General features: G+C 57.7%; 2 protein-coding genes across 4 annotated transcripts in view; one reads left to right on the forward strand and one right to left on the reverse strand.

Annotated features, from left to right (window-relative positions):
* The first annotated feature begins 1903 nt into the window (after positions 1 to 1903).
* On the forward strand, positions 1904 to 9735 carry MPG (N-methylpurine-DNA glycosylase). The gene is made up of 4 exons (XM_012659603.1): positions 1904 to 1996; positions 3180 to 3413; positions 6354 to 6558; positions 9290 to 9735. Exons 1-4 carry the CDS (start codon positions 1973 to 1975, stop codon positions 9664 to 9666), a joined length of 840 nt encoding a protein of 279 aa, XP_012515057.1. The 5' UTR covers positions 1904 to 1972; the 3' UTR covers positions 9667 to 9735.
* Positions 9736 to 9764: 29 nt separating this feature from the next.
* Positions 9765 to 25916, reverse strand: part of NPRL3 (nitrogen permease regulator-like 3 (S. cerevisiae)) — a 51782-nt gene continuing 35630 nt past the window's right edge. For all 3 annotated transcript variants that reach the window (XM_012659600.1, XM_012659601.1, XM_012659602.1), the window contains 7 exons: positions 21257 to 21394; positions 19818 to 19974; positions 15745 to 15851; positions 15195 to 15324; positions 12640 to 12829; positions 11592 to 11784; positions 9765 to 10715 (listed from right to left, as the gene is read on the reverse strand). In XM_012659600.1, the coding sequence (XP_012515054.1) occupies positions 10550 to 10715; positions 11592 to 11784; positions 12640 to 12829; positions 15195 to 15324; positions 15745 to 15851; positions 19818 to 19974; positions 21257 to 21394 (1081 nt within the window). In that variant the 3' untranslated portion in view covers positions 9765 to 10549. The remainder of the gene's footprint in view (positions 10716 to 11591; positions 11785 to 12639; positions 12830 to 15194; positions 15325 to 15744; positions 15852 to 19817; positions 19975 to 21256; positions 21395 to 25916) is intronic.

A 25916-nucleotide genomic window follows, 5' to 3' on the forward strand; every position in this document is an offset into this window, starting at 1 on the left:
GCTCTGCAGACCACAGTGGGAATGCTCAGCCCACCACTTCCAGCTGGCAGTAGACCACAAACCCGGAAGTGAGTGGGGGAGGGAGGTAGCAGGGATTGCGCAAGTCCCCCCACCCCATGCAGGCCAGAACATCTGGAGAAGTGGGCTGCTGGCACTGGCCCCAGCTCCTCCTCCTGGCAGGGGCCAGGACACCCACCAATGAGTCTGTCTTTCCTCATTTGAAAGGTAGAGATAAAACACCTCTCTCTGGGAGCCTCTGGAGTCTCCACGATTTCTACAGGGACCAGGCACCACTTGTGAAATCAGAATAAATATTAGTACAAAATACAAAACAACACCCACTCTCTCCCTGCTCCCATCAGGAAGACAAGGGTCCAGCAGGGGCCTCAGTTTCCCTCCTAGATTGTGGGGCAAGGATGGGGGTGCTCTTTCCACAGGAAGGGAGTCATTGGGTGGGATGGCTGCAGGGGACAAGGAGGAGGGTGGGGTCACATCCAGGCCTGCCTCATAAGCATGGATTTATGACACATTCCCCCTCACACAGTGCCCCACACAGCTGGGTGGCTTCCAGCAGGCAGCTGGCAGCCCCTCCCTCCGCAGGAAGTCCCCGCTGGGGCTCATGGGGTGGGACAGCCAGAGTTGAGTCCCTGAGCTGGTCAGAAGAGGAGACACAGCTAGAGATCAGGGTCCTACCCTGCTGGCCTTGCCCTAAGACCAAGTTCACACTCACCTGAGGGTCCCAGAAACATGGCCCCGTGCCTCTGTCCTGCCCAGTAACTAGTATCTGACACTGCTAAATGCCCAATTGCTCTTTGAGGCCTTTCGGGTACCCCTTTCCTGGGCCAGGGTCACAGAATTCAAAGACAGCTCAGGACAAGTCCCTCAAGGGTCTTTACAGGGCAAGGGTGGGCTGCGGGAGAGGGATGGTGGCTGCCACAGCAGAAGTCCCTGGAGACCCAGATAAAGCTAAAGTGCAGAGTGGGGTAGGGGCTGCCACAGAGCCACAGGAGCCAGCAGTGGGCTCCTCCCCTGGCCCTTCCTTCCTCTGAGCCAGGCACTGCGCTCCCCAGACTCCCCTCCCCCTCCCTGAGGGCACCAATCTGGCTGGAGAGGTTACAGGTAAGGTGGGCGGCAGGCGCTGGGTCGTGGGGGCATCAGAGGTGTCGGCAGCTGCACTGCCAGGCCGGAGTTCACGGCCCCCGCAACCGGAGTCCTGGCCTCAGCCTTCGCGGCCAGCCGCGCCCCAGCACACCCAGCCCAGTGCGTGGGCGGGAGGGATGGGGGCTCCACTCAGACACCGTCCGGCTGCTCCCTCTTTCCTGCCTCCCACTGGCCTGTGAGGACCACGGCCCAGGGGTGGCGGCTTCCGCATAGGCCCGGCGTCCACTTCCTCGTAGACTCCCTGCCCACCCCGCCATCCAACCGCCGTCTCCACGCACATGCCCGCGGAGGTCAGAAAGGCAGGTCCTAAGGCCCAGGGCGCCCCACCGAACGCCTGCGGCCCGCCCCTGCCCCGAGGCACGACACCCCGACGGGGCCCCTCCAGAACCCAGGCACGGTTCAGGATGGACCCGTCCCCTTGGGGTCTGACCACCGGCTGGTGGAGTGGGCTCTGAGGCCGCCGGGTGACCAGGGCACCCAGGTGGGGGCAGAGAGCGGGTCACGGGGAGTGGCACCGGGACACGGGGGGCCACCCCCAGCTACCTCCGCCCGGCTCCCGCCACGAGCGCCCCATGAGCCCCCGGCCTTAGTCCAGAACTGGAAGCGGGAGGCGGGAGGGAGGCCCCCCCCGCGTGGCCCGCGAGGACTGCCCCGTCCCCGTGGGGCGGAGCCCTGCCGCCCCTCCCCCTGGCTTCCGTCCCTTCCGCGCACGCGCCGGCTCCACCCCCGGTCCCGGCGGCGCTTCCGGAGTTGGCCACGGGCTGGGCTCCTTACGGGGTCGGACCTCGACCCCTCGGGTCCGGGCCGCCGGATGCCGGCGCGCAGGGGGTCCCAGGTGAGTGCGCGCCCAAGCGAACGCGCTCGTCGGTCGCCCCGCGGAGAACCTGCACCGCGCGGACCGGCCGGCCCTGATGCACGCCCGCCGCTGCCCTCCTAGTCCCGCCGCGCAGACGGCGTCAGGGCAGGGTTCCAGAGTAGCCCGAGTGCCCGGGCCGGCCAAGAGGCAAAGTCGGGGTGAGAGCAGGGGCCGCAGCGTCCCGGAGTCGAGCCCACCGCGAGTGTTGGCAGAGCGGGCCGGGCTGCGGAGACGGTCGCGTCAGCGTCCATTCCCGGCCGGCCGGCCGGCCCGCGGTCTCGGTTCACCATGAACGTCGGCACTTATGTTAAAAATAATGGGTCTCTCACATGCCAGGAGGACTTGGGTACCGTCAAAGACCCGCCCTTGACTGGCTTCCCCAGAACAGCTACGGATGTGCGGCCAGGTTCCCTCTGGCCGTGTGGGGGCAGGTGGGCTGCGGACAGCCTGCTGGGTCTTGGCAGACCCTCCCAGTCCTCCGCTGACCTGCCTTTGCCCACGTGCTCATTGTTTTCTATCTTGGGCAATGAAGCAGAGGACAGTTGGGGACCCCCCCGGGGTCACCCCAAGCGCCGCGGATGGGGCCAGGCCGATGGTCAGCTCCATGCTCGCCCATCTGTGTGTGTCAGGCCTTCTGGGCATTCTGAGGAGTCTGGCACAATGGGAGCCTGTGTCAGCCGGACAGTAAGAGGTGAAACTCACAATCTGTTTCTGAGCCAGGCCGGGCTGAGGTCCTGGATGTGTTTTTAAATTCATGGTCAGGATTGGATACGAAAGGCAGGGTTCCAGAAACCAGTGCAGAGTTTACTTGGGGCCCACATGAGTGGGAATCGGTTTTCCTGTCCCAGGCTCAGGCTCCCCAACCCTGCAGCCCTGGGCTCCCACGCGGTGCATCTCACACGTGTGCAGGGCACTTGCAGCAGAGTGGCCACCCTGCCACCAGCAGTAACACATCGACACGTGCCTCTGAGGCTAAGTGTGTCAGGTGTGGCGTTCTGTGTGTGCCTCCTGACAGCCCACAAGGTGGTCACCCCCACTTTGCAGATGAAGAAACTGAAGCAGGTGGTCAAATTCAGTCCTTGAGCTCCCTGAGCCTGACCTCACCACAAAACTGTCTGTCCTCTCCTATTCAGATGCTTAATTTTTTTCTTTCCCATTACAGCCTTCCCAAAGGATGGGTCAAAAAAAACAGCGACTGGCAGAGGCAGAGCAGCTGCAGAGCCCAGCAGATGCAGCCCAGACACCTTCCCCCAAGGACCCCTGTGTGGAAATGCCCGCAATCCCGGGCCCTCAACGCAGCATCTATTTTTCAAGCCCAAAGGGCCACCTTACCCGACTGGGGTTGGAGTTTTTTGACCAGCCGGCAGTCTCCCTAGCCCGGGCATTTCTGGGACAGGTAATGTGAACACAGCATGTGGTCTCTGGTGAATGCTCATCACCATGCTCATCCCTGGGCCCGGCCCGCTCCCCCTGGGCTTACCTCCCTGGCTTGGCCCTCGGGGAACCCTCTTGTCCTCATGTAGGTGGCTACTTTGCTCACCCTGGCCCCTGGATAGCTTCATCTCAGTCATCTGGGAAGAGTGTGGAGACTGTTAGTGCCGTCTGCCCAGGGTGGAGGGGTGCCACTGTCTGCCTTCCTGCTCTGGGCATCAAGGACAGGAGCAGAGGCACTGTGAGCCTTCCTCACCTGGGAAATAGCGTCATCCGTGTTCTAACTGGAGTCGGCCTCAGGGCAAGTTACTTGCAAGGACATCTGTGAGTCCCCTGGTGTCTTTGCCCACCCTGTCCCATGACATAGTCAGTGCCCTGGCTGGGGCCTGTCTCAGTAATGACAGTTTTTAGACGTGTGGGAACTGTGGCTGTGGCCACCCCATTGGGCTGCCTGGCATTGGAATCCCCTTGAGACAGCTTTGCTCCCCCTGTAGTGGCTCACGGTGCCATGCTGGCTTCCCAGGGCCCCTGCAGCTCAGTGTAGGTCCAGGATCTGGGCTCTGCCAATCAGACTTGGAATGGGATGCAGGGACTGCCCAGGGCCCATCCAGGTGGGTTCTGCGGTGCAGCCTGTCACCACACGTGAATGCCCGCACCTCTGCAGAGTCTTGTCCAGATCCGTCTGGAGCAGTGTCTAGGTGATGTTCCTGGGTGCCAAAGCTTCAGGCCTGGCTTTCTGGTTCTCCTAGAGGTTCTAAGGCCTACGCTTTGTCCTTTAATGAGTCTACTTTTAGGTTAAAATGTCCAAGAAGAGCCAGTTTCTGTGACTAATAGAAAAACCAGTGCCAGGAGTTGGGGGCTGAAAGGAACAGACCCTAAAATGTGGGCTTGACCTAGTGGAGAAGGGACAAGATTCTGTCCCCATGAGGATGCTTTCAGCTACAAGGGCCAGTGGATCCTTCCGAAAGCACCTTAAATATGGCATTTATGAGATGACAAAACAGCACATGGGACAGGAGCATCCCAGGGTTGGGTCAAGGCCCCAAGGGCAGTGGCAAGGATCACCACCGTCTGTCTCTATTCAGCATTCTCAGCATGTTGTCGAGTTTCCCCCTAGGCTCTATCACGTTCACTAGAGCCCATCAGTGGACGAGATGGCATCCAGCAGAGATGAGGGTGTCTCACCCTGTGTGTCCCTTTGACCAGGGAAGACCCACCTTTTCCGTAAGCTCCCAGTGGATGCCCTTGCAGACTCCTCAGCCAGGCTTGGGTCATACATCCCTAAAAGGGTCATTGTAGTAAGTTGACATGACAACCCAGACTGCCTCCTGGGCTGAGAAGGGTGTTGCCTCCCCCAACCCCAGGACCTTCTGCCAGCTAGTAGGAGGTATGCATGCTTGCAATTGGGGGTGGTGGGTGGTGGGAGGCAGCCAACATCTGCCATTGGTGGACATGATATCAGTGAAATTCAGATCAGAGAATTGGGGTGGGGGGCTGGGCTCAGTGGCTCACACCTGTAATCCCAGCACTCTGGGAGGCCGAGGTGGGAGGATTGCTTGAGGCTAGGACTTCAAGACCAGCCCGAGCAAGAGTGAGACCCCATCTCTACAAAAAATAGAAAAATTAGCCAGGCATGGTGGCATGTAGTCCCAGCTACTTGGGAGGCTGAGCCTAGGAATTCGAGGTTGCAGGGAACTATGATGAGGCCACTGCACTCCAGCCTGGGTGACAGAGCAAGACCTTGTCTCAAGAAAAGCAAGAAAATCAGGATGGAAAGAAAACTGAGAAAAGGGCTATGGGAATCTCCTCTGCAGAAGGGTAGCTGGGCCCCCCAGTGTGCCCCATGTGGGAGCATGCAAGGTAGAGCCCCTGGAGGAACATTACCTCTGAGCTCCGGTCCTTTCTTCCCCTGGAGATGGTCTGCCAAGCCCAGCCTGTTCGCCTCTGTACTCATGACTTTGGATGCCTAAGGGATTCCTGGGCTTGCAGCACAGGGATTGGCCTCTTCTTTTCCACACCCTGTCTCCTAGAAGGCCTCCCAAATGCTTCCCCATGAGCATCTTAGTGCCAGTGCTCTTCCTCCCGTCTTATAGTACTGACCATGGGCTCAGGCACCACAGGGCTTCCTGGGCTGAGGCAAAGTGGCCTGGCATCCCAGTGACCCCTCTGGCCTAAAGACGAAACAGGTACTAGGGATGTGTCTGATCCCCAAAGCTCCGCTGTGAACCTGTAGAGGCCTGGCGCTCCGGGCACTGGAGCACAGCTGCTGGCCATTCCCAGCACCATGGTCCAGGCTGGGGCACTGTGAGGCAGCTGGTCCTGCTACTCAGAAAGGCTTTAGAGCCGGCGGGTGGGATCTGGGTGTGCGGGTGTTTTGTTGCTGTCTCTGTAGCCCAGGTTGGGGGCACTCTACAGGCTCTGGAACGTCCCAGGAGGCTGTGTGGGGACACATTTGGGGCCCTGTGCCTTTCATGCCACCTGGTCTCATGCCAAGTGTTTATGGGTCTCTGAAGAGGCCTCTTTGGGAAAGGAGGAAGTAGGGGATTGGAGGGTCCCACTGAGAGGACTTTTGAAAGTTGACCTGCATGGTGAATCCGCAAGTGCTGGTTTCCAGCCCAGCCCCAGCTGGAGCTTGAGGTGGCTGCAACCTGTGGTCAGGACTCTGGAGCAAGGCCTGCAGTCTGGTGGTCCGGCAAGGCTGGAGGAGATATCTGGTGGCTGGAACAGCAGCATCCAGGCTCTGAGCAGGAGCAAGAGGCAGGATGATGGAGGCGGCGGGGGCGAGGCCCTGGCTGGACCTGGGCACCTGGCACATCCTCAGCTGGGAGATGAGGTCCAGGCTGGGGATGGTCAGGGTGAGTGGACCCGTCCCTTCCTGCCCTGTGCACAAACTCACTGCCCACAGGTCCTAGTCCGGCGACTCGCCAATGGCACAGAGCTCCGAGGCCGTGTTGTGGAGACTGAGGCATACTTGGGGCCAGAAGATGAAGCTGCCCACTCAAGGGGTGGCCGGCAGACCCCCCGCAACCGAGGCATGTTCATGAAGCCGGGGACCCTGTATGTGTACATCATCTATGGAATGTACTTCTGCATGAACGTCTCCAGCCGAGGTGAGCAGTGCTGGGGCCCCATGGCTTGGGGGAGCAGGAGGGCTGGCAGAGCCCTCTCAGCTAGCAGCCAGGGGACCCCCAGGGGGACTGGATGGTGTGGGTATTGGAACAGGGAGGTGCCATTGCCAGAGCAGGGTTTGGGAGCTCTGGCTGCCTCACTGGAGCAAGACTGGTTAGAGGGGCTGGGAGCCTCCACAGGAAAGAGGCCAAGGGGTAGCCCCGAACGCAGAGCAGACAAGTTCCAGGAGGCCACTGCTGTTCCCAGAACCTGGAGTTAGTGTCAAAGATGGCACTGGGGTAGATTCAGCAGGGGCTGGCCATGGGGAAATGGGTGAGATCAATTTTGGGTGAGCTGGGCTCAGGTAGGAGCCTTGCCAGGTGGCCCATTATGGGGTCTGGGTCAGTTGTTCTCAACCAGGGAAGACTCTGCCCCCCCAGGGGACATTGGGCAATGACTGGAGACATTTTTGGTCATCACAGCTGAGAGGTGCTAGTGGCATCTAGTGGGTGGAGGCCAGAGATGCTGCTCAGCACCGTATAATGCAAAGGATAGCTCCCACCACAGAGCATCATGTGGACCCAAATGTCAGTAGTGGAGAGATGGGGGTCTTGAACTCATGGTAGAACCCACTCGCCCCTGCGGGTCCAGCTCTGCGGTAGTAGGCTCTGTCCTTGGTGAACATGTGACCCTATGTCCCTCGTGGTCTATCTCAGGAGGAAGAGGTCAGGCAGGGCCAGAGCCACTGCAGACCAGAAGCAGGGTCTGTCTGGCCCATGCTGGCTGGCCAGACCCGGCATGTCTGCTGAGCCTTCCCCACCCGCCCCAAGATGAGCAATCCTTGGAGAGGCCAGTGAGCAGCTTTGGGTCTGTCAAGTTGTGGGTCATACACTTGTTGAATGAGTACAGTGATGTGTGAACTGTCACTGCCTGCAGGCAGCCGGGGGTGTCCAGTGCAAGAGCCATGGGGGTGAAGGATTTGTGGACCCCAGGACTGGCCCTGGCCTGGCACAAAGCAGGTGTTGAGTGAGACTAAGTGGACGTCTGAAGATGGTGGGGCCCCTCCTGGAGAGCCCTGAGTATCCTGGAGAGTTTGGTTGTGGGGCTTTGTGTTTGCAGCGGAACCAGCCTCTAGTGTGAGGTAGGACTGACCTCAGGGAGGGAGACTGAACACAGGAATGCCCAGTGCCGTGGCCCATGAGGAGGGGAGGAGCCCAGGATCCTGGGGAATGGTGGACAGGACAGAGGCAGGAGTATGGTCTGTAATTTCTGAATGTGTGAACAAGATGCCCCAGGAAAGTCCAGGTCTAGAGGGCAGGACCCCCCGAGTGCAGACAGGGTCATCCAGATGGAGTGGAGGTGAAGGAAGGCCAGGACATAGCTGCCACCTGCCCTTGGGGTGAAGGCAGCTGGTCCAAGATGAGGATGAGGGTGCCAAGAGTGGGGTCAGGGTGGGTGGAGGAATAGGGCTGAGGATGTGAAAGTCTGGCAGGAAGAGGGCTCAGGGAGACAGTGGGGGACAGGTGTCCTGCACCCACAGGGACTTACGGGGTCCTGCCCCTTTCTGCTGAGGTGGCTCAGGGTGGGCACAGAGGAAGCTCCACCTGGTGAGCTGGGAGCAACGTGGGAATCACAGAGGGACTGTAACTTCAAGGCTTTGCTGGGCCTTGATTGTATCTTGCAATACTTTGAACACTGGCTGGTTAAGGGGTGTCTGCTCACAAGAACCCTGCGCTTGCTGAGCTGCTGGCTGTGCCAAAGGGCAAGGCCTCGTCCACTCAGGGCTGGCCCCCAGTGCTGATGCGGAGGCCCATGTGACGGAGGCCCCAGAGTGGGGACTGGGTTGGCCACCCTCCAGCTGAGCCTGTGACTCCCAGTAGCTGGGCAGGCCAGGGATGCACAGGTGAGTTTCAGCAGGTGCCTCACTGGAGGGTCAGGGCTCCTCTGATTAGGGTCCACATCAACATTATCCCCAGCTAGGAATCCGAGGGACCTTACCAGACATGCAGAGCAGAGGGAATCTGGACACCTGTGTCCTCTTGAGTGAGCCTCTGGAGTGGCCTGTACTGGTGAGGGAGGGGGCTGTGCTGGGGGGCACCCCCTTCCCTGCCTTCGGAGGGTGTTGCAGTCAGTGTGGGTGGGCTCTCCTGGCCTCCTGTGCACACTGGTGGCTGCTCCAGGCCAAGCTCCTGGCTTGCCCAGCACGGATGCTGAGTGGGTGAGGCAGATGAGGATCCCTGGGGCCTGCCTAGGGATCAGGGCTGGGCGCAAGGCTTCCTGCTTCCTGACAGTGACTGCCCCCTCCTCAGGGGAGGACTGGCTCCAGGGACTTCTTTTGCTGGCCTCATAGCTGCTGCCAATCACAAGACCAGGGGAAGCCAGGGAGAAGGGGCTGATTGATGTTAAACACTCCCCAGGGTCGCCCTGGCTAGTTCTGGCTTCATGGGAGCAGCCACATGGGGGCTGCCCAGTGGGTGGAGGTGGAGGCTCTGCCTGGTGGTGGCAACCAGAGGTGCCCACAGAAGGAACAGCTGCCTCGTGGTGCAGGCAGGCAGAGGGGTCCAGACACAGTAAGATGCAGACCCCTCCCACCAGCTCAGACCCAGAGGGCAGTGAGCACAGTGTGTGCAGAACAGGGTCCCTGTCCCATGTGGGAAGGCAGCTGCACCACCTCTGCAGCACTGGGTGTGCCCAGGGAGGCTCTGCTTCTCAGCTCATCTGTCTGCCCCATAGGGGACGGGGCTTGCGTCCTGCTGCGCGCGCTGGAGCCCCTGGGGGGCCTAGAGACCATGCGGCAGCTTCGCACCACCCTCCGGAAAGGGACCACCTGCCGTGCCCTCAAGGACCGTGAGCTCTGCAGTGGTCCCTCCAAGCTGTGCCAGGCCCTGGCCATCGACAAGAGCTTTGACCAGAGAGACCTGGCCCAAGACGAGGCCATCTGGCTGGAGCATGGCCCCCCAGGGCCCAGTGAGCCAGCTGTGGTGGCAACAGCCCGGGTGGGCGTTGGCTATTCAGGGGAGTGGGCCCAGAAGCCCCTGCGCTTCTACCTCCGGGGCAGCCCTTGGGTCAGTGTGGTGGACAGAGTGGCTGAGCAGGAGGCACAGGCCTAAGCAAAGGGCCTGCTCAGATAAGGCTTTTTAACTGTTTACAAACCAAATAAATGCTTTATTTCTAGAAAACAGTTGTGTCTCAGCCAGTGGTCAGTGTTATCTGGGGCCCACTCTTCCTCCAGGGGTGGCAGCAGGGGGTGGGAGGTAGAGAGAGTAGTGTGCGTGTATGTGTGCATGTGCGGTGCAAGGCCCAGGTGGGTACCAGGGAAGAGCCATCAGCAAGCGAGCAGACACTCCCAAGGGTGGCCTCCTGCACAGTGGATCACACTTCTACCAGCCACAGGTGTGCATGGGTGACAGGGCTGCTCCAGCCCAGGCCCTTGTGTGCTGGATGGTCAGGACGGGTGACAGCGTGGCTGTGAGCCTGCTGGTGGCTTACGTGGGACCACAGTGAGGGCTGGGCCAAGAAAGGCTCATGGCAAGCCTGGAAGCGTGTGGTGGACAGAGTTGGTGATGGGCAAGGGGGTGCCACCCAAGAGCTCACACGTGAACAGCCCTCAGAGGGGCAGGGATGGGCCAAGCCAGCGTTTCTGCACATTCCCTGTGGGGCCAGGGTTGGGAGAGGGGTCTCAGAAAGGCGCAGCCCACACTTGTCTGGGACGCAGGCCCCACCCAGACTGGAGTCCTGGAAGGCTCCCTACAGCTCGGTGCCACTAAGGGCTGCTGCTAGGACTAGGTGAAGAGAGTGCGGCTGCTGCGGAACCAGACCCAAATGCCTGCAGCAAGGACAGCAGGGTTCTGAGGCCTTCAGTCAGACCTGGGCTGGCCACCTAGCCAACGCCGCGGCTAGAGGGCTCCTACATGGCAGGGAGGGGGCCCTAGGGTAAGGAGAGGCTGGTGCCCACCCTCACACCCCAGCAGCCTCTCTGTCCTCTGCCTGGGCTCACGTGAGTAGTGCCTGGAAGACAGCGATGACGGGGTCCTCGTGGGTGGTCACCACCAGCACACTGCGGAACTTGTCAAAGAGCATGAGCAGCTGGGAGCGCCGCGTGTTCTCGTTGTACATGATCTCCTCCAGGTGGTGGCGGCCGCGGAAGTAGTGAAGGAGCCTGGAGGGGAGGGCCTGGCCTGAGCGCAGCCTGAGGCTGGGCCCCAAAGGCCTCTGCCTAACAGCCCCTGGTGGGGATCAGCCCTGCGCTGCCCGGAGGCCTGAGGAGAGCTGGGTATGGCAGCCAGGAGACGGCCCCCACCAACAAGGGCAGAAAATCAGCAGGTGGACCTGAAGCGGGCCGGAAGATGCACAGCTCTTCAAACCTGGGGCTGCGCAAGCCTACATCCTGACGTGGGCAGGGATCTTCCAGTGGCTTCCCTTTCGTGCTGCTGCATGGCTCTGGGCCCACATGGCTCTGGGCCCGGGGTCGCTGCTCTGAAGGGTTTCTGCAGCAGAGGCTGGCACAGAGCAGCCAGGATGCAGGCGAGGCCTGGACCAGCTGCTTAGAAGAGTCGCAGATGGTCTCTCAAGGGCCTGGAGTATGACTCTTCACTGGGCATTCAGACCCTGTTAACCTGACCCCTCCTGGAAAATCATGCACCTATAGTGCCCCCCACATCAGGATGAGGGTGACAGAGATCATCCAGCCCCATCACCTATGATGTGGGGGATCCTAGACCCACCCAGGCTGAGAGTCCTGGGAAAATCACTACCAAGTCCCCTGTGGTAAGAACTTGCTGCTGCCTCTCAACAAGTTACAAGACACATCTAAGAAGTACTGGGAGACTCTGAGAGATGGGCCCCAGGCCAACTGCATTCCCCAAGCCAGGGTGGTGGCACCTGCCCCTGCGCATAGGTACCAGGTAGAGACACCTGAATGCTGGAGATACCACCTTGACCAGGGAGCACCATTTGCTGCCAGTGGGTTTAAATTTGTGACCATGCTGGGTATGTCCCTATCCACTTTCTATCCCGACCCTGCAGTTGGCCCCACCTTGCAAACATTCGGAGGTCCTCCGGGTTCTGGGCCGCAGGCACGCTGAGGATGGCCGCCCGCTCATTCTCCGACAGGCTGGCCAGCAAGTTCTCTGTCATCCTCTTGTTCAGCGGTGAGTCCCCGCTGGGGAGCAGCTCCGCACTGGAGTTGTCCATGCTGGGGCTAGTGAGGGTCATGTCGTCACTGCTGGCTGTGGGTGGGTGTGGGTCAGGGTGGCAGCAGCACCCAGGTGGAATTCCAGGATGCCAAGGGGGAGCAGCAAGGGCAGACCAGCAACCAGACCCCCAGGGACACCCCCAACTCCCACAATGCCCCTCCTGGTGCCCCAGCTGTACCATCTGTCCCACTAGGCACTCGCTGCCACCCCATACCGTGGGTGTGACAACCCTCTCGTGTGGCTGACCTGGACAAGGAGCCTCCCCCACGGAAGCAGCCTTGAGAGCCCTGAACAGAGGCGTGATACGTACCCCACACCCCAAGGCAGGCCTGGGCATGCTGCCCTCACCCCACATGGAGGACACGTGCCCCAGGCAGGCAGGGTCCTCACGTGAAGCCTGAGGCTGGTTCCCAGCTGGAGAAGGACTTTCAAAGCCGTCCAGCCTCTTTCCTTGCCCAAGCCTGGGGATCGGAGACTTGGCAATGGCTGCCTTTGGAGGCAGAGTGGCCACAATAGCTCTTCCAAGAAGCGACTGTGACAGTCACTGTCTCCTCGTGGGCCCTCAGGCACAGAGGTTTCAACTGTCCTGGTGATGGTGTGAAATCCTGCTCTGATCCCAGGCTGGGGTGGGAGACTCCAGCAGTTACCTGGTGGGCTGGAGGCTGCTCCTGCTGAAAAGCCCAGAGGCAGAGCCTCCTCCTCACAGTCATGGTGGTGTAGGGAGACGGAGGGGAGGGGTCTCCTCAGGGGACAGGACGGGCAGGTGTGCACGTGTGTGTGAACAGCCGTGTGAAGGCCCCTCACTCCCAGCAGCACTCATGTGGGGCCTCCTGGCTGCCACCCCCAACTGTCTCCCGCCACTACCAGATAAATGCCCTGGGTGCCTACTTGGGGAGCCAAAGCTGAGGGCGTTGGGCGTGCTGAGGCTGCGGCCACCGACCCGGGCAGTGAAGGGGACGTCATCCTCTCGCAGGCGGGGCTCCTCCTCGCTGGGTGAGGCCATCAGGCAGACGTAGGTGTGCAGCTGGATGAGGAGCCGGTGCTGCAGCATCCACACCACCATCTGGATGAGCTGGGTCTACGGGAGACATCAGGTGAGGCTGGTCCCCCCAGGCCCCAATCCCTTCCTGGGGGATCAGGGAGCCACAGCCCAGACACAGCCCAGCATGCTCCCTGGTGCCAGCTCCTGGGCAGGAGGTCCTTGCCTCAGAAAGGAGCCCCACGGCCGGGCGCAGTGGCTCACACCTGTAATCCTAGCACTCTGGGAGGCTGAGGCGGGTGGATCGTTTGAGCTCAGCAGTTTGCGACCAGCCTGAGCAAGAGCGAGACCCCAGCGAGCCGGGCATGCTGGCATATGCCTGTAGTCCCAGCTACTCGGGAGGCTGAGGCAGGAGGATCGCTTGAGCCCAGGAGTTTGAGGTTGCCGTGAGCTAGGATGACGCCACGGCACGCTAGCCCAGGCAACAGAATGAGACTCTGTCTCAAAAAAAAAAAAAGAAAGGAGCCTCAGCTGCTGGCCAGCTCTACCAGGCCAACTCCCCCTACAGGGAAGGGAGTGGGGCCAGGAGAGCACCCGGATCACAGTGCACACCTGGGCTGCCCCAGTGTCTGGCTGAGGAGCAAGACCCGCCATGTGGAGAACCCTGCACCCCCTTCTCTGAGCCAACCCCCCCATGTTGTGCTGCTGGACCTGCCCCCACTCTGCCTCCCTCGCCGCAGCCCACAGAGGCCTGGCAGCTGCTCCTCTACTGGGCAAGCCAGACATTGTTCAGAAAGAGGCTGTGGACAGATGTCCTGAGAGCAAAACGTCTTCTCCTTGGATCTACCTGAGAATGCACCCTGGGCACATCGGTGGTTCCAGAAGGAAGCTGGGGACAGGGACCCTCCATGTGCCTGAGGGTGGGCAGGAAGGACTAGCACCCGACGAAGAGCAGTGCAGGGCAGAGCCCAGCACATGCGAGAAAGCACCTCCCAGACACAGACATGGGGCTGCAAAGAGTGCACAGAGAGCATCGACGTCCTCAGACGTACACATCTGTCTGCTCTCCTGTGGGAGGGGTCCACAAGGAGCTGCTTGGGCAGGGCCACCTCCAGGGGAATGGAAGACACACCACAGGCACCTATGATGTGCTCAAACACCAATAAAATTCTAAAGGATTGTAAAATATCCAGACTTAACATGAAAGTAAGAAATAAAACAAAGGGGCATCATGGCACTGGAGAGCCCGTCCCTCAGCCTGGGCAGAACTGAATCTGGCTCCATCTGGGCCCCTGACAAGGCCTGGGGCAGCTGCTCAGTCATGGCCTGGAAAATCCACCCCATTATCTAGTCTCCTGGGAAGTTTCTGCTGGGATGGGGGCACCGGCAGTCCCTCCCTGAGCACTGCCCCAGGAGGAAGGGAGGGAGGTACAGATGCAAAGTGTGTCTTTTATTCAGCTGGCACAACCTGGCACAGTTCCTGGAAACCAAAGGCTCCATGAAAGACTGCATTCAAGGCTCTGTCACGCTCGGCATCTAAAGGAGCTGAGAAACCAGGATCTTATTCTCATTCACAATTTGAGAAAGGAAAAAAAGGGTTTGATTTTAAGGACCAGTTTTGCCTAATAGATCTGGCACTTATTAAAACAAATACTTCACTTCCGGAGACAGAGCACTGAGGTGTCTTCAATACCTGTCCTATTGCCCTGCCCTGGGTCCCTGCCCAGAGCTCTGGGAGCTCAGCAGACGGGAGGGGCAAATCCTCCTTGGCTCTGTGACACCTTGGCATGAGGCTGTGAAAAGTGATACCCTACTGCCCACGGGGGAAGCCACAGACCATACCACAGACGTAGACACAGGAGTTCCTCCCACACACCTCCTCTTGCCACACCTAGCCCCCTACCTGCCTGTCCCCTACCCTGACTCAGGCCCACTAGGCAGCACCATCCCAGGCTGCTCCTCTCCAGGTCCTCTTGGATGAGGACAGTCTAGAGGCCAGTGGCCCCAGGATTCACACCCACAGACCCTGCTGGCCCCTGAACCATGGCAGGGAGAGAGAGCAGAAGCAAAACCCTCTTCGGGGGCCAGGGCCAGGCCCAGGCCCAGTGAGAACAAAGGTGCCTCTGCATCTCCTCCATCTGTGGGAAATCCCCAGGCCCAGAACGGGCACAACGCAGCTCTGCTGGCCCAGGAAAGGCCAGCACTCGCCAAGCCTAACCCTGAGAACCACCCGCCACAACCAGGGTGGGCTCTACAGGGAGAAAACGACTGCCCAAGTGTCCACAGGTGGCCCTGGTAGCTTTTGGGCTTTTGGGGTGCCCTGGGCAGGATGTGTAGCATCTGCACGAGTCTCCAAAAACCAAGATGAAGGGGGCAGCAGGACTGAGGGCTCTCAGGTCAGGACCCACAGCCAGGTGGGAAGAGCCCCATCTGCCTCACCAGGCTCCCTGAGCTTGTTACTCACCTCCTGCACAGGGGGTGCCAGGGGGTTCCTGAATTCTGATAAGGAGACAGGCAAGGAGAACTTGGCGAGGACGGACGGCAGGTCGTGAGATGGGAACTGGCGGGAGAACTGCTCGGCCAGCGGGGAGTACCTGAGGGCAGGTGGGTGTGGCGTGAGCTCAGCAACCCCCACTGCGTTCTCACAACCGGCCCTCAGCACAGAAACACGCATGAGAGCAGAACAGGAGTAAGGGGGCACAGCAGAGCCGTGCAGGCCTTCTATGAGGCCGAGGGGCTGCAGAAAGAATGAGCACAGGTCACCCAAGGACCCGCGCACCCTCAGGGCAGATTAGCAGAGCTGCGGGAGGACGTGGCCCTGATCCACAGGGCCACGCAGAACTGGACCAGACTAGAACGGTGACCTGGAGGCCAGATGTTAGGCTGAAGCGAGAGCTGGCTGGGGCTTCCACAGCCTCTGGCACCTGGCTGACTTGGGACCAGCACCTAAAGGCCCCGCCAGCCTTAACCCTTCCCACTCAGGGCTCCAGGCTCCAGCAGCCAGCAATACTCACAGACACACACCGGCATTAGGAGACAGCATGTAGACATTGTTCTCACACAGTGGGTAGACAATGATGGCCTTGCCCCAGTACACCAGGTGAGCCGCAAGCTGGAAAACCTGTGGGCAGAGGAGAAGCAGGGAGGCTGTAGGTAACGCTTAGCCTGGTGGCCATGGCCCAACTGCCCTGGAGAAGTTGGCCCCAGGCTCACACAGCACAGTTTTTGCAGCCATGGCCCCGGGAGACTCCTTCCCTGACCAGCATGTTCCCCACCTCTCATGAGGGCATTGGGCACAGACAGCACACAGTGCCTTTTGTGCTCAGAGCAACGGCCTTTTTATCGCTGTTCCCTGTGCTGTCTTGGCTCCCACTGAGGAATGCTGACCTTAGACCCAGGCTGCAAGCCCCCAAGCATGCAAACGTCTGGGGTGCTGGGGAAGACAGGGTCAGCCCGGCTGGGCAGGGAGCTCGGCCGGATATCCTGGCAGAGCTACAGCCCTCCCACACCCACCGGGACCCCAGGACCACTCGGCATGCTACCCCTGCACACCCAAGAGCCCCAGACTCATCCGCGTGCCCCCCTGCCCTGAAGAACATCCCCTTCCCTGTTCTCCTGGACCCTCAGACATCAGGAGACACAGACAAAGACACCCAAAATCCCTTCCAGGGGAAACCTCCAGGCATCCCAGCTCCGTGAGGGAGGCGAGGTCTGAGAGCACAGCACCGCAGCTCTTCGTGGAAAGGTGTGCAAAATCCCCAGCAGCCAGGCAACTCCCCATCATCCCAAACACCACTGCATCCTGTCTGCAGGTGGAGCTCCCTGGGGGTGAGTCACTCCCTGCCTGATGCAGTGCCTGCTGCGCTGTTGAGGATGCATCTACCTCATCTCAGAAAGCAAGGCCTCTGGTGGCACCACCGACTCCAACACGGCTGATCCCAGTTCCACTGCCGCCCTCGTCTCTCATCCCAGCGCCACTGACGATTGCTCTGAAGCAGACTCGCACTCTCTTTTCTCTATCCCTGCCACCACCCAGCCTGGCAGTCTCCACCTCTCACCTCTCCCTGCATCCGCCCTCCCTGGTGACCTCTGCCCCTCCAAGACACTCTCCACAGGCAGCCAGAGTACCGTTCTGGAAGCCAAAAGCCCAACATCAGTATCACAGAGCCAGAATCAAAGAGCAGGCAGTGCCGTGCTCCCTCTGGAGGCTCCTGCAGAGAATCGTCCTGCCTCTTTCTCAGCTACTGGTGTCCCTTGGCTTGTGGCCACATCACTCCCATCTCTGCATCCCTCTCACAAGGGCCCTGCCAGGATAATCCTCCCATCTTAAGATCCTTAACCTAATACCATCTCCAAAGTCTCGAAAGAGGTCACATTCACAGGTTCTAGGGATGTGGATGTGGATGTCTGCGGGGGCCATTATTCAGCCCATAACAGTAGTGTACAGGCGTGGTCCTGATTTTGTTACTTAAAAACTACGTTTGTATATATAAATTAAAATCTTGGAGGGATCTACAGGGCTTACCTCTGGGATATGGGATTGTGGGAACTTTCTCTTTTTGTGTCTATAGTTTGTATAGTATTTGAATTTTTTTTCTTCCAAACAGATTTATTAAGCATAATAAAATTCTACATACAAAGTGACCTGGACCTGCTACTTCGAAACGTGATCCTTTCTTACTAATACCTTGATAGGTCGGTCCATAGAGTGTTGAGAAACAACTTACCCTAAAATGAATAGAAAAGTGCCCAATGTCCATTAAATGAACAGCGTGACTGCTGGGACTTCAGCGGTTCTGTGAGACAGTCAACACAGGCAGGACCGGGTCCCTGTGAGAGGCTGCTAGAGAACTGATGTGGGGTGTCCAGAGGCCACTCTGTGCACTGCCACTGTGACGCCATCGCGTCGCTGCACTGTCTGACTCTGGGCACATCACAGGGGTATCAGTGGGCTCAGACGTTAGTTAGCTGCTTGCTGGGCTAGAACAGACGTCCCTCCAGCCTGTTCATCTGACAGGGTCCCACGGCAGCCCAGATTAGGTCCTTGTGAATCTGTGCACAGGACTCCAACAACGGACGGATTCTTCATGTGTCCTCCAAGTGCTGCTCCAAGGTCGCCTCTATCCCACCCACAGCTATCTCAGTCCAGAACCCAGCTGCATGGCACATCATCCTTCCAGTATTTGGATTTTTATAAGAAAAAAACATATTAACTTTATCATGACAAAAAAAATTTACTTGTAGATTCTCTTCATACTGAAATAAACACGAAGGATTTTAAATCATCTGGTGAAATTCACACCAGAAGCAAACGTTCCCCAGGGGGCCAGCAGCCCCTGGGGCCAGTGCTTCCCAAAACGCCGGCTCCAGGAAAGAGCAGTGTCGGAAGTTGGCAAAGTGACCCACCAAGGCTGGGCCCCCGGGGGCTTCCGCAGAGCCACACCAGCAGCAAATCCTGGCTGATGTGCACCAGATGCAGGGTGGGGGTTGCGGAAGGAAACAACAAACAGCTTCCTCCACCCCAGGCAAGGCCAAGGCAGGGAAGTAAAGGGGACATCAAAGGGACATCAAAGCCTCGTCCAAGGAGACCCTGACACCAAAGGGAGAGACACCGCACCCAGCAAGGACTCCCCATCAGACGGCCTAAGTAGAGAGTGAGTGGCCAGCTCCTTTCAGAGTCTAACACAGGACCTGCAAGCACTCACAGATGCCTACCATGTGCAAGTACTCATAGGGACACAGGGCACTGATGCCCTCGCTCTGCAGGTACACATGGGATGACAAGTGCGTTTAAAATTCTCTGTCTCCCTGTCAGCACCTGTTTGTGATGAAAATAAATAGTCAATTAAAAAAAATTTTAAAAAGGAAAAAATTCTCCATCTCATGGATGCTACGAAGGTGAGCAGGACATGGTCCTGACCAGGTCCTGTCCAGCGCAGGAGACTGACTGAAATACAAAGACAGAATCTGCCAAGTGCTCTCACAGAGGACGAGTAAAGGGTCATGAGGTACAGAGGAGGGAAAGACTTATTCAGAAGGAAGAATCTAAAAAGGCAGCTTTGGGGAAAAAACGGCCTGCGAGTCAGGCCGTTGGATGAGCTCCCCTAATGTGTTTCCCAGGCCCAGACAGAGCCCAGAGCCCGGCAGCTGAGCCAGAGGGATCCAGGTGGGCCTGCCTTACGCCTGTGCTCCTCTTCCTCAGCCAGCCCCAGAAAAAGGCCACCGCCTTGACCTTACCAGGAACCTCGGGCTTTCCACACCAGGCCTCTGCTGCCACCTGGCGGCCGCGTGGTACACACCACCACCAGACCGCGGGTCTTGGCCACCCACAGGCACCACCTGGCCCGCCCTCAGGCTGTCATCTGGATGGTGCCCACAGCCCTGGGCAGCTCCCCATGACTAGATCTGCAGCCTGTTGCTGGAGGCCACCCCGTCATCAGGCCTCTCTGCTTCCAACTTCTCCCTGTGCTTCTCCTCACGCCCAACCCAGGCTCCAACCAGATCCACGGACAAGGCTGAGCGGGGGCCTCCACCTGAGCAGAAAGCGCAACCGTCTGCACAGAGCAGCCCACAAGCACATGGCACGCAAGGAGGTGGCATCTTGCACAAAAAGCACAGGCCAGCACACGTGCACAGTCAGGTCCTAGCTCTGCATGCGGCAGGCCCACATCTGAGCTTCCTGCCCTCACTTCCCACACGTTGGCTCATGTGCTGCCTTGAGGCCCTAGTGAGCTGGCCTGCCACCCTGCGTGCTCCTGCCGCACACCCCAGCCCTGGAGTCTCATTCTCCAGCACTGGGAGCACTCGCCTCACCTCCTCTTGAGACAGAAGAGGAAATCAGTCTCACAGCTATTAATAGCTCACAAAGCCAGCCCCAAGCCCAGGTCTGACTCAGATGCCTGAGTCTCCAGCCACCCCAGGAACCAGCCCTGCCCTAGGCAAGTCGTACAGCAGCTCTCAGCTGGACAGAAGCCGGGGAATGCAGTGCAGTGGGTGGCCTGCTTTCCTGACACTCCAGCACCTCCCGCATCCTCTGGATGCACCCAGGGCCCCTCCCTCCCACCCATCCAGGCCCCCAGGGCCACACCTGCAGCAAGGCCAGGTCCGCATCCTGGGCTAGCTGCTGTAGGTTCTTCACAGCGGACGTGGTCTTGATCACCCGCACCAGGGCAGGGGAGCAGTCAATGGGGAGCTCGCCCAGCAAGGTCTTCTCATCACTGAGCAGCAGCAAGGCGTGGTAAGGGCTGCAAAACAGTCACCTGTCAGGGTCCCCGGCCCCCAGTATGCACTTGGAACACAAAGGTGCAGCTGGAGCCCTGAACTGCGGAGAGAAGAGGCCATGGTAGGAATCAGAGAGAAGGGCAGTGGTGTGCCCAGGGGCCTTCATAACATCTGCAAGGGTTACTGTCATCCTCAGAAAAAAACACATCAGAAAAACCTGGGAAGGCTTGAAGACCAGATGCCATCTTCCACCTCTGGGACTGCCCAGCAAACATTTGTTGACTGAAGAAATGAATCAATGCTTCCTACGAAAATAGTCTCAAATATGGGAAAAGCCAAATCCCCTTCACAAATGATGAACAGAACTACTTAAAAATATGCTTAGCAAGGAAGACTGGGAGGGAAAGACATCTGACTTGGTGCACGGACGGGGGGTGGGGGTGGGAGGAGGGTTTGGAAGTGCTCTGCGTTCTGTCATTTCCAAATTTTCAGGAATATGCCCAGATACCTTTTTCCAATTAAAAAATATTCAAGGGCAGGGTGAGATGGCTCCGCCTATAATCCTAGCACTCTGGGAGATAGAAGGATTGCTTGAGGCCAGGAGTTCACAGCCAACCTGAGCAACACAGCGAGACCTCATCTCTACAAAAAATAGAAAAATTAGCTGGGTGTAGTGTTGCATGTCTGCAGTCCCAGCTAGTCAGGAGGCTGAGGCAGGAAGATCACTTGAGCCCAGCAGTTTGGGGCTGCAGTGAGCTATGATGACACCACTGCACCCTAGCCTGGGTGACAGAGTGAGGCCCTGTATACAAAGAATAAAATATATTCAAGGAAACAGGGCACTTGATGGGGCGTGGGGGACTGGAGATCAGGCTCAGCTCTTTCCTTGCAGGAAATCAATTAAATTAAGAAACTAACTGAGATCCCACGAGTTCTGATTCAAATGCAGAAGATCCAGTGAGCAACACCATGAAGACAAAATCCTGCGGCTTCTCCCCAGGATGCTCAGCCCCACAGACTTGCCCAGGCTGCCCTGTTCCCTGAGGCAAGGGCCTGGGCAGGGAGCCCAGCTCACACAGTCGGTGCCAGGAACGCCCAGGGAAACCTGGGATTGGTCACTTCTGGTCAGAGCTGGATATAAAACCATGTGTTTTAACATCTATGAACAGCAGAGCCCTGCTTGCCAACTTCTGTAGTAGGAAGAGGAAAAGGGAATTTCTGGAGCAAAGTATGTGGTCAAGTCTCAGGCAGAAGCTAGAGGAAAGGGCCCCCAGCAGGGAATGTGTGTGCAGGCTGGGCACTCACCGGATGGCCTTCAGGCTCCGCTCGATGGCCTCGGGAGGAATCAGGCTAGAAGCCGCATAATGGATCTTGTGGGGCAGGCAGAAGCTCACTTCCAGCCAGCTGTTGATGTGGAGCCGCACCACGCCAGATGTGCACAGGCTGCAGAGAGCAGACACCATTACCTGTGGTGCCATCCACCCACTCACAACAGAAACTCTCAACACCTGCTCAAGGTGTGCTGATTCCCAAGCACACTGCTCCTGCTGGCTGGAGGAAACTGCAAGTGAAGACCTCATGGGCAAGACAGCACCTTTTTAGACCTCAGTACGTTTAGGAAAATGCATTAGGAATACACACACAAAAATTGTATTTCTGGCTACCCCTGGAATCTGTAGTCCAACCATGGCTTCACGAGAAGCCTCTCTCTCTGTCCTGGAAGACAAATGCACTAGAGGCATCCTAATCCAGCCCCTGCCTGCTTAGGCCCCTGGCAGACATCAGCACCCACAGTATATCCTCCACGTGAGCGGGCCTGCCCTGCACACCTGATGAAGGCCCAGGCACAGGTGGGCAGCCAGGCAGGGCAGGGCCTGTTTCTAAAGAGGAGAGGTGGGGGTGGTGCTAAGCCCTCCAGAACATTCCAGTGGTGGGAAGCACACAGCGCCCTGCACCCTGAAGATGCCGGCAGTACCCCAGAAGCAACGTGTCACCACAAGCCAACCGTCCCACCCAGCCCCACCACTGCACCACCACGTCAAACGTTTCGCTCCACATTCTCTCGTAATAGCAATTTGGTTCTTTCAGGCCCCAAACCTTGCTCAGGCCAAGCACGGCGACACCATCCCCGATTCCTTAGCTCTGTTATATCCCACAACAAGCCATCGGCAAATCCTGTCTGCTACACCTGCAGGGATGTCCAGAATCCAGACCTTTTCATACCACCAAGCCCAGGCTGCCCACAGCACTGGCCCCTGACCACCCCTCCATGGCTCCCACTGTGAGTCCCAGCCAAGGCCCTGCAACACGACATTTCTCCGGCCTTACTTCCTACATCCAGCACCACTCGGGTGCAGCTGCTCCCAGGACTCTAGCACTAGCCCTCAGCCACAAGCTCTCTCCCCAGACACCCAGGGCTCCTTCTATCCTTTTTTGAGACAGTCTCACTCTGTCACCTGAACTAGAGTGCAATGGCATCATCATAGCTCATGCAACTCAAACTCCTGAGCTCAAGCGATCTTCCTGCTTCAGCCTCCCGAGCAGCTGGGACTACAGGCGTGCGCCACCACACCCGGCTAATTTTTTCTATTTTTAGTAGAAACGGTGTCTCGCTCTTGCTCAGGCTGGTCTCGAACTCCTGACCTCAAGCGATCCTCCCACCTCGGCCTCCCAGAGTGCTGGGATGACAGACGTGAGCCACCGCGCCTGGCCTCCTTCTATCCTTCAGTCTGAACTCAAGTGTCACATTCTCAGTGAAGCATCCCCTGACCCCAGCCCCACCTGCACACCGACCCCTCACACTGCACACACTTGTCCTGAGCACTTGACCACAGGATGCTACCAGAACTTGCTCATGGGGAGGGGCATGTTGATTTTGCTCCCTGCTCCCTGCACATCTGGTAGAGTGCTGGGCACGTGGCAGGCACAGAGAAGCATCTTGTGAATGGAAGGAAGAAAGGGGCTAAGGAACACCCCGCCCTCTCTGGGGGCACTGCCATTCCCAGGAAGCCCTACCCTGAGAACAGGCTCCACAGTGGGTGTGTGGGCCCGTGTCATTCCCTGGGGGAAGCACACAGAGGGAGGAAGAGGTTGTTTCCAGCAGGACCATCTGAAACTCCCTGATGGAGAAGCCAGCTCCCACCACCCTACCCGGCCCCACAGCTCAGCCACACAGTCCCCTCGCTAAGTGCCAACAGCAACTGCTCAAGCAAAGCCCTCTGTGGCTGGTCCTCACTGTGTCCCCCACGGCTCCAGGCACTAGGTGGTGGGATCTCTACCCACTCTATCAAGGCCTGGCCTTTGCTCTGACCCAGCCAGGCTGAGAACAGCCTGGGGGCAGGCACCCTCCTTGGTCCTGCATGGGGAGCACAGTCCACAAAGCCTCACGATGACAACACCAGTTCTAAAACAGGAGCAAAACACACATCAGCTCTTCTCCAAACTGCCAATTTCTATAATGCCTCCCCCACGTTTCCACTGTTCACTGCCCCCACCACCCAGGAGAGCAGCCAAGTGGTGCTTTTCCCATCACCCCTGACCCCGCTCTGCTATTCCCAGATCCCAGCTAGCAGGATTGACCAACACGCCCACATCCGGCTAAGTGTGCAGTGGGCTGACGGCTCCAGGAGGTGTGGCCAGACTTCTGCCTGCCCCAGTTAGAAGGTGCAAATAGCCCCTCAGACCTCTCTCTGAGATAAACCAACGTGGGGTGCTGAGAGACTCCCCCGACAGGGAGGCAGCCCCACAACCCTCACTCTTGGCACCCACAAATCGATTTTCGAGTTTTTTCTCTGAAGTCTCAAGCGACCGACCAACAACCCCAAGCTTCCTCCCCCAGATGCCCCCAGAGGGCTGACAGAGTCTGTGGCCAACAGTTTTAAATGCAAAAATAAGTCTTTATTCTCTCAAGCAGGGAATAGGCAGTGGGGAAGGGAAACATGGGGAGAACACAGAACACATCTGTAACACCAACCACCCCCCAGAACCCCTGTCAACACCAAGTGTCTGCTCACTGCAGTGCCCACGGCTCCCAAACACCCCTGCCCTTCCTCAGGGGCATGGGAAAACCCACCCCTTCTTTTCCCACTGAAGAGTCTCTGGGGAAGGGTGCAGGGGTGGGGGCTGTAGGCTGTGACTGAGTCTGAAGGCAAAGGTTGGTCAATGCTGGTCCACGGTCCCCCAAGAGTGAAACACATGAGAGGGTTTGGTGAGTATCAAGATGTGGGGAGAAGAGCCCCGCACGGTGGCTCATTTCTATAATCCTAGCACTTTGGGAGGCCAAGGTGAGAGGATTGCTTGAGGCCAGGAGTTCAAGACCAGCCTGGGCAACATAGTGAGAGCAATCTCCACAAAAAATAGAAAAATTAGCTGGATGTGATGGCACATGCCTGTAGAGAGGCTGAGCCAGGAAGATCACTTGAGCCCAGGAGTCTGAGGTTGCAGTGAGCTATGATGACACCACTGCACTCTAACTGGGGCAACAGAGCAAGACTCTGTCTCAAAAAAAAAAAAAAAAAAAAATCTCAGCGTTCACACATTAAAGTGTGAAATGGTGAAGGCAAGGAAGTCCCGTGCACTGTGCCACTGTCTCCATGGAAAACCATTGGCCAGGCTCCTCTACTTAACTTTACATCTGGTCAGAAAGTGGGCCAATTAAAAACAAAAGGTCTATTTTTGAGTTGTCCTATTTTGGATACAGCTCAAAGTAGCTGTTGGAACACCACGGAATCAGAATTAAATACTGAGACTCCTATCATTTCAAATGTCGCTGTCTCTGCTCCTCCAAGGATCTCAGTGATGCCGCACCGCATGCAAGTACACAACCATCGGACACATGCTCAGGCTCCTAGCACTGGTTCAGACACTCCGGGTACAGCAGGGAAGAAAACAACTTAAGCCCTGCCCTGGGGTCTCCCACTCACCAGCAACAGGAAAGATACACATCATCGTAAGCAAGTTGCATGGAACATTAGAAACTGGGAAGAGTTACAGGAAAAGGCACACGCAGAGGAGGGTACAGGGTGTACATGGGGGAGGGAGCTTGAGACAGGCCTCAAGGAGGCCAGGAACAAGCTCCGCCTGTGTGTGTGAGGGAGGGAGGGGGGAGGGGAAGGGGGGAAGGGAGAGAGAGAAACAGAGGGAGTGAGGGAAAAAGGGAGGGAGAGAGAGGGAGAGGGAGGGTGGGGGGGGAAGAGAGGGAGAGAGAGAGAGAACACACATAAGGTCTTTACAGCATCTACCCAGCTTGGTCATCTCTAGGAGAGCCATGCCCATGTTGGTTCCCCTGATTTCCATGGGAACTTGACTCCACTTTCCTAAGTGAGTAAAGTAGGCATCTGCTCACCTCCCAGCGGCCTTCTCCCTCTGACCACTCTGCACTGAGGCTGGTGTTTGTTTTTTGTTGTTCTAGACAACCTTTTTTAATGAATAATATATGAAGATTTAAGGGTCTATACATTCTAAACAAGCACTTTAAATGGATTTTGGTATTTAGTAACTTAAGTACTCAAGAACTTGGTTTGAAGAGTCCAAGAGACCGAAATCCTTTTTTTCAAGAGTACAATGATATTCTATCAACGGAGAGATTTTGGCATTTCTATATTCTAATAGTTCACAATCTTTGCTTGATGTCAGCAATTCATTATCAACTATAACAATAGCTGCATCTTCCACCAGCATATCTGCTTGGTTTGCTCCAACTGGAATTTCAGGCAATCCGATGGAGTCCTGATCTGCCACTACTCAACCTGGCAACAGATAAAGACTGCCTTGTTCACTGGATTCTCTTATATAGGGCTCAAGGTGGGGCATTTTGGTAGGTCTTTTAAGTCTGGCCCCAGTGTTGTCTCTCAGGACAGCACAGCCGCTTTCTGTAACGTCGTCTATGACACAAGGACCAACCCATTCAGACTGGAAATGACCATCCTTCCAGCAATTTTTCCTTTGTCTTAAAACTTCATGACCC

This window comes from Propithecus coquereli, unplaced genomic scaffold (assembly GCF_000956105.1).
Source record: "Propithecus coquereli isolate 6110/MARCELLA unplaced genomic scaffold, Pcoq_1.0 Scaffold621, whole genome shotgun sequence".
Lineage (NCBI taxonomy): Eukaryota > Metazoa > Chordata > Mammalia > Primates > Indriidae > Propithecus > Propithecus coquereli.

What these genes read in the sequence shown, in the direction of transcription:
- MPG (XM_012659603.1), top strand. Translation starts at nt 1,973, where the DNA reads ATGCCGGCGCGCAGGGGGTCCCAG. An exon ending in CGGCGCGCAGGGGGTCCCAG is followed by an intron (nt 1,997 to 3,179) that starts GTGAGTGCGCGC and finishes TTCCCATTACAG; the next exon opens with CCTTCCCAAAGGATGGGTCA. An exon ending in CCCGGGCATTTCTGGGACAG is followed by an intron (nt 3,414 to 6,353) that starts GTAATGTGAACA and finishes CACTGCCCACAG; the next exon opens with GTCCTAGTCCGGCGACTCGC.